Source organism: Semicossyphus pulcher, unplaced genomic scaffold, assembly GCF_022749685.1.
Source record: "Semicossyphus pulcher isolate SPU_LCO1_2020_fin unplaced genomic scaffold, fSemPul1.0.p SCAF_22, whole genome shotgun sequence".
Lineage (NCBI taxonomy): Eukaryota > Metazoa > Chordata > Actinopteri > Labriformes > Labridae > Semicossyphus > Semicossyphus pulcher.
In genome coordinates this window covers 3,890,516-3,898,034 of record NW_027211696.1, presented here as the reverse complement: position 1 = coordinate 3,898,034, position 7,519 = coordinate 3,890,516, and the positions used below count along the sequence as shown (strand labels likewise).

General features: G+C 43.0%; 1 protein-coding gene across 1 annotated transcript; it reads right to left on the bottom strand.

Annotated features, from left to right (window-relative positions):
- Positions 1–3,971: 3,971 nt before the first annotated feature.
- On the bottom strand, positions 3,972–7,199 carry LOC138602354 (T-box-containing protein TBX6L-like). The gene is made up of 9 exons (XM_069673834.1): positions 7,133–7,199; positions 6,621–6,768; positions 6,392–6,494; positions 5,624–5,788; positions 5,375–5,521; positions 5,189–5,265; positions 4,709–4,782; positions 4,355–4,568; positions 3,972–4,174 (listed from the first exon to the last, which is right to left on the bottom strand). The coding sequence occupies exons 1-9, from the start codon at positions 7,146–7,148 to the stop codon at positions 3,979–3,981; spliced, it is 1,140 nt and encodes a 379-aa protein (XP_069529935.1). The 5' UTR covers positions 7,149–7,199; the 3' UTR covers positions 3,972–3,978.
- Between the last annotated feature and the right edge of the window lie 320 nt (positions 7,200–7,519).

Sequence of the window (7,519 nt, the reverse complement as noted above, 5' to 3'; positions counted from 1 at the left end):
ACATTTCTTTAAAAAGCATTTTGGCACTGATGACTAATGTAACTGAATAAAACTCATGTAAATATATTAAAAACATATATATAACATATATATATATATAAAAAACCCACAATACAGTACCACAGTAACCAGTAACCACTGCCTCTTCACGTGAGCTTGCGACCTTTGTGTTGGTGTTGACCATAAACCCACCGTCTCTCTATGTCCTGAACCTGCTGAGCTTTCAGTGACTTAGGAGCTACAACAGCTCTCACACAGAGAAAGACTGACACCATCAGTGCTCATCAATACTGTGCTAATGAGCGTGGAGTCTTACATGTAGACAATCAACCTACATCAGCCTACATGCTGACTTTTGAGGCCTACATCAATGTTGTCCTTGAACCAGTGTGCAAATGTGTTTAAAGACCCCCATTTTTTTTATCTAACCTTTGTTTAGTAATACCCCTTTCCCACCGAAATTAGCACGTTGACGCAGGTTTTTCAGACCCAGGAAGACCCACTTATATATGCTAATTGTCTATTTTCCCATTGCCAGTGAAGTATACTATGTCTCTCTTCTGCTGCATCACCGTCTGACATCACAAACGTGCCCGAAACAGGGTTAGTAAACAGTGAAGATGTTACGGTGTGTAGGTCTTTATTCCATCTATTACTCATTTAGTCTTTTTATCAAACTCCGCACAACAAATTTGGAATGATGTTTGGGCGCTGCCCGGACGGAGACGGGCGGAATTTGTAGCTGAGATGACAAGGAGTCGCAGAAGTTACAGATGGAGCATAGCATCACGCCGGAAAGGGGGCGGAGATTAGCGTGTTGACACAGGTTTTGTGTTCCCATCAATGCCGATAGAAGCCAAGGTGATACTTACCCGGGTCTGAATGCCGATTGTAACCTTTCCCACTAAGCAAAAAAGCCGGGTGTTAGCAGGTTTTATGACCAGTGGGAAAGGGGCTTAAGTAGTCATGATACATAGATATTCACTTCTAACACCATCTAATGGAACACCCCAAACAAGTGCACTTTTCATAATGACTGAAAAAATACTTGGATGAACACAATTTGGTCATTTTACTGGCACATTCAATCTCTCACCAACGATTTAAAAGTCAGTCTGAGATTTACTCTCGTCCAGCCTCTTGCTCTCTATTTCTTGTATTAGCTTCCTCGCTTTTTGTCTCCCTTTGGTCTCTTCACCTCTGCCATGATGCCCTCGGTGAGAATAATGTGCAAAAACAGGTATCAGAAGACATTTTTCTTCAGGGCCCTCTTACAAAAAGCGTTTTGTCGCTGGACATTGCAAACGTGCCTCCAAGGCTATATTGTGCAAGAGGAAGGCTTTCAGGTGCGCTGAGTTTTAAGGAAAGAGGCCCCATTTTCCAAGATCAAGATAATAATAATAACCTCTGCATTGATATTGTCCAGGTACAGAACAGAAAAAAACGCTGGATGAAACCTTGACGAAATGATCACATGCCCTGTGGTGCTGGAATTATAACTCGAGCACACTAATTGACCCGTTCTGCGGTCCATAATTCATTTTACAGCGAGGTGAGAGGAATCCAGGATGAGCTATGTGGGTGACCCAGATGACCCAGGCTACCTCAGGAAGAGCTGGAGGTGAGAACGAGCGTGCTGTCATCAAAATGTCACACTTTGAAACGTCCTTACAGCCGACGAGTCTGATGTTCGATGTTATTATCGAGTCTGAAGTTTCCTTTAGAGACAAATTGACTGAAACTAAATCAGCGCCCAGTTTGATACCATTCATGATTTTCCCTCATTGTATATATTTTTATAGTGGTGTTAAAAAAGTGTATCACACAAAAACACGTCATTTGATGTGCTCTAGAAAATTCCTTTGCAGTGTGTGCTCCCTGAAGCTTTATGAATGTCCCAGATATGGCTTCCCTCTCTCTCGTAAAACATTTACAGCACAGACGCTCCTGCCTTCTGCTGGGGAAACTATGCCAGACTGTGATGGTAATTCCACACTAGCTGTCTGTCACGGCTTTATCGGGTCAGACTCGCTGCTCCAGGACAGCCTCTCATGGCTGCATCGTTGTCCGTCTTTGTTGCCTCTAAATGTTCTGTTGTGTAATGCTGATGGCTCAAAGGATCCACATACGGTTGATGAAAACTGTTGTTGTTGTGGCATCCAATAGATTTACTGACAGTAAATTGAAGCAGCAGATTGCTGGAGCAGCAGGGTCATAAGAATAGAGAGCTGTATGTTAGCGCTGGGTTTTAGCCACACTAGCTCTGTGCACTATGAGCGGTGATGCTGGTTGTTTGGTTGCTCCAACACTTTGATTCACACTGAAATATTAACAAAACTATTGCATGGATTGCCATGAACATTCATGACTCCACAAGGATGAGTTCTGCAAATTTTGAAGAGTTTCCTACTCGCTAAACTAGCAGCTTATCCAGTGGAATATTTCAACTTCCATAAGAAGGATAACCTTAAAATTAGGACAGGGTTTCTTTGGGACAAGGAAAATGTAGCCCAACGACTTTATTGTTCCGTCAACCAAATAACTATCAATATTGGGCCAGTAGGGAACAAAAAACAATTCTTTATGCTAGGTTTAATGCTAACGCTAAAAAATGCTTAAATGTAAACATGCTAGACAGAGACCATGGCCACAATTAACCTTTTATCTGCAAAACATTAGCATGTTAGCATTGTGGCTGGGAGCGTGTTAGCATGCTGATGTAAGTGTGTTGCTCAAAGCACCACTGTCACAAAATGAAGCATCACAGAGATGCTAATGTGGCTTTAAATTCTTTTTTTTATAACAATATATTTCAGCGCAGCCAATATGTCTTACTTCTCTCAGGTCCATCAAAACATCCGAAATTGTTCATAAAGGCCACACGTTTACTTGTTTATCTTCATTTATTGGGATAAAACTAAACACAATATACAATTTTGTCACTTTTTTTAATTAGAACCTGTTCTCACACCATACGACTCACCTGATATGACTCTCAAATACATATTTATCTTACAGTCTGGGGTTAGATACAGTTCTAGTTCATTATTATAGCATTTTGCTAGCAATATGAGAGGAAAAACCTTATTAAAGGGGGGTATTATACTAATTTTAAGCTTCATATTTCACTTTGTGATACCTGTGGAGTAGCTTAGCATAATTTACGGTTAGAAAAACTGGTTTCTCACACTGGTGCTCTGTGCAGGCCCTCATACAGCCTCTGCCTGAAATGACTCAGTCAGCTCTGTCTCTTTAAGAAACCCCGCCGCTACAAGCTGGCTTTCTTCTGATTGGCCAACTTGACGAGCAGGGCCGATGAGCAGAGTGGTGGAGTGAAAAAATTTCCGAGGCAGACTGAGTTGGTGGGTGGGCGTGTCCTTGAACTGTGCCAGGGGCAGGAGGTTGTGTTTCGGGCAGATGCCCATATATAGAGTTCCTCCACTTTGTGACATCACAAAGTGAAGCATCTGAAGATTACTCCAACATACTTTTACCTACAGATGTGAAACTTCACCCACGTTTAGTCTGGACATTCAGCATTGTAAAATTATATATATGTCTGAAAATGTGAAACAGCATAATATCCCCTCTTTAAAGGTCTGGTACAGTATATATGGGCGTGTTTTCATCACATCTGCAGATTAAATTTAAGTTATTTCCCAGCTGACTGGATATAGCACATCATATACAGCGTACAGTGTCTCAAAACACACACTTCTTCTATTTTAACACAGACAACTGTGCAAGGTCGGACTGAACAAGCATGTGTGAAACACAAGCCTCCACTTCATATGAAAAATGATTTTTGTCCAGTAAAACTGACAAAAGTTAAAGTGACCCCTCACGTATCATACGAGCTCTAGGATGTATATTTTATATACAATTATACACTTTTAACACAAAATACTTCAGTCAGTAACTGGTCCATTATATGCAATTAAGATATTGCTCCAATACGTCATTGTCCAAGGTCAAAGGTCACCAACATGAGTAGGAGAAGAGTGGGTACTGGCTCCAGTCTGCTGCATGGGATTGGTGGTGAGGATGGTTGTAGTAGCCATGTTGTTGGGCGTTGTGTTCGGCCATGGCGAGCGGGTGAGGTGGAGGGTGTACAGGGTTGTGTGTTACATCTATGTCATTGGAGGGTAATGAGTATCTGGGGTACTCCACAGATCTGGAGGAAAGAAAGTGATGCAATGGTTAATATTTCTGCATTATCATGCTGCTAATGTATGTAAGCATTTATAAGTTTATAAATGTTTGAATTCATTCCTGCAGCCTGTGATCACAATAACTGCTTACTACAAATGTTCATATATTAATATTTCTTATCCTGGGTGTCTATCTATCATACCTGTAAGGCTGGTATGCCACAGAGGCGGGCACCATCTGCTCTTCGCAGCCGTAGTCATTCTCGTGCAGCTCCAGGGGCTCAGCGTGGAGACTCTCAGACGGGTCCTGCTCCAGAGCCCAGGCTGAGAGGTCGCCCCCCTTCTCTGACGGCTGCGCGGACGTCTGGCTCTTCTCTGACTGCACCGACTGAGAGGTGGAGGGCATCCTCTGCAGGCCTGACAGGGAAATACAATCTTTAATTGGACCTTATTGCATGAAGTGTAAAATCGTTGCTGTATTGAGTTAAAGGAATACTACCCAGGTTTATATTTGTTATGATTTCATACAGGCTGATTGAGAGTGTGTAATAACTTACAAGGAGGACTGTTGAAAAGAGCTTTCCTCTCCAGTGCGGCTCTTTTTGCAGGAGGGCTTCCACTTGGACGACACCTATGAAAAATAAAATACTATTATATAGTGCCTTTCTAGGCTTCTGGAACTTTTACACCACATGTCAGCATTAACCCTTTCACACACACTGCAGTCTATGCTTCAGGGAGCAATTTGGGGTTCAATATTTTGCCTGAGGATACTGTGCGGCATGTAGAGCGGAGGGGCTGGGGATCGAACTACCAACCCTCTGATTAGAGCACTTTACCTCTGTTCCACAGCTCCCCCCAGCTAAAAAACTTTTTGCCCTTTTAGATATAAATTTCTGTCTGAAATTTTAAAAAATAACAGATACATTTTAGCTTCTTATAACACAAAGACTACAGAAAAATAAGAAATGCAGTCTCAGCACCGCTTGCAACCACCTTGCAAAACATTAAATCCCTGTAAAAAATCAAACTCCTACCTTTTACTGTGGGAGTGGGTGCCTCCCTCCCTGAATCCCTTAGCGAAGGGGTTGTGGTCGATCTTCAATTTGGTGATCTAAACGAGGACAAAAGTAGAGAAAAGTTATGAAATAGTTGGTCGTACAACAGGAACACTTTCACATCCTTGCTGGGTTATTGTTAAAAACTTTTCCACAAGTGGATACCTTTGAGTTCTGGTAAGAAGTCACCGCAGTGAAGGTGGTCTCCGGGAAGGAGAAGGTCTGAAACGGGCCCCAGCGGACCGTGTAAGGACTGTCTGCCTGGGTGACGTGAAATCTGGGGTAGTAGCGATGCATGGAGTGCAGGATGATCTGTCGGAATAAAAAATAAGCAGAGTGAGCAAAACCATCATCCAGTAAAGGTGGGAAAACACAGCACTGAAGTTTAATTATGCAGGTATGAGGGCGTCTTACATGGCCGTGCTGGTCCAAAGTGTTGTTGGTGAGCTTCATCTTGAGAAAAGACAACGACTGCTTCATCCAGTGGCTTCCTGGGGCGGGGGAGTCCGGGTGCATGTATGTCCGACACGGGGGCTGGGGCTCGGCCTTGCCTGCGACCTCCCACTGATCCTTCTTCCACTACAGAGAAATCAGAAAGGAGATGCATGAAAGGTTACCAACTGTGAGACCTGAGGAATTTTCTGATCAAAAGTATTTATAATGATTAATTAAAGCTGTGGTTTTTGGCAGGATTTTTATTCTTCTTATTGCAGGTCGTTTATGCTCATTTCTTTTTTTATTGTAAAATCCCACATTTCTACAAACACACCACCTCTCTCCTACAGTACTTTCCCCCTCTCATGTCCTCCATTGTTTTCAAGTACCCGCTAAAAGCCATATCTGTGACCAAATGGGCCGCAGCAGTTGCTGTAAGAGCCGTTGAGTGTATGGATTGCCGACTGCTCCTCATTCAGGGACTGTGAATGAGGAGGGATGCTAATTGATTGGGCCTCCAGCCGAGAGCGCACAAACAGGAAGCAATGAAAGGCTTTGAAATGCAGCGGTGAACGGCCCACAGTGGGCAGGCCGATGTCTGGCTGCAGACTGCTGCGTTTTACATACTGTAAGCTGCTGGGTTTGGTCCCAAGCAAGCAAAACAAATCCTCGTACTAAATGAAAAAATGAGTCTGGACTCGGGGAAGTGTAACAGTGCACACAGTACTCAGTGTTTGCTGCGCTTACCTTGTATTTGAAGCTGTCTACAGGAACCATGTCCACCATGACGACATAATTAGCAAAAGGTTGGAGGCCAGAGAGGCTGATGCTGCAGTGTGGAAACATTCTCCTGAAACACACATTCAGAATGAGTTTGATCACATAATGGCGACACACTTGGAACAATCAGTTTCTTGTAGGTAAAACAAATTTTGTCAGACAACCTAATTTAAGTAATTAACTGTAACATTGTTACCTTCCATGCTTTGTTATAATCATCTCTGTCCCGATGTTGTCGAAGGACTTCCAGAGACCAGCGTTCTCCAGAGTCATCCTGATGCAGCCCTGCTGGTACGAGTCAGCTGCTGGAGGAGACCGGGGCATGTTGGGATTCAATTTGGAGTCTGTGAGGAGGACGCACAAATACATGTATGAACGCTTCTGCAAAACCAGACCAATTTAACACTGTTTTTGTAATGCAGTTTATATTGCAGAGTTCCCTTTAAAGTCTTACTTCATATAAACTCTTTAAGAATGGTGAAATATTGGTGATTGCAAAATTCCTCATGCAATGCAAGAGAAAGTAATTCTAAGTAAGGCAAATAAAACTACACAAATCATTCTTAATGCTTCTGAATGTTTTTACTTAAAACCCATAATGAGCAACAGTATTCTTTCTTCTTAACCTACAGTAAGTCCAGTGTCAGCTTTCTTCTTAACCTACAGTAAGTCCAGTGTCGGACTGCGTCATAGTGAGATCAGACTTACCAGAGAAGTGTTGCATGTTGTCCTCCTTACGCTGCAAAGTGCTGCTTTCAGGTGTTCCACACTGGGGTCAGACATATCAGGGGGTCTCTATCCTTGAAACATCTGAGCCTTGAACTTGATTGGTCATCACAGAGAGGGCGGGGTCTAAATTTCCAGAGGGGGTGTAGTCTGGGGGAGACTGAGAGGGGGCAGGTAAGACTATTACCTGATGTTTGGGTGTAGTTATATCTTTCCGTCCCCATTCTACAGCAATGTGTGTAGACGTGAGTGTCTTTTTGTACGATACCATGATGATGAGCCATGATAGTGCTGATGCATTGGAGTGAAGGCTCCCTCTCTGTGTGTATAAGACCTGCAGCATCTCTCATTCATTTGCTTTCACAGAGA

Coding starts and splice junctions, on each gene's coding strand:
- LOC138602354 (XM_069673834.1), bottom strand. Junction 5,266..5,374: donor CTTCTTACCAGAACTCAAAG/GTATCCACTTGT, acceptor GTCCTCGTTTAG/ATCACCAAATTGAAGATCGA. Junction 4,783..5,188: donor ACCCACTCCCACAGTAAAAG/GTAGGAGTTTGA, acceptor TATTTTTCATAG/GTGTCGTCCAAGTGGAAGCC.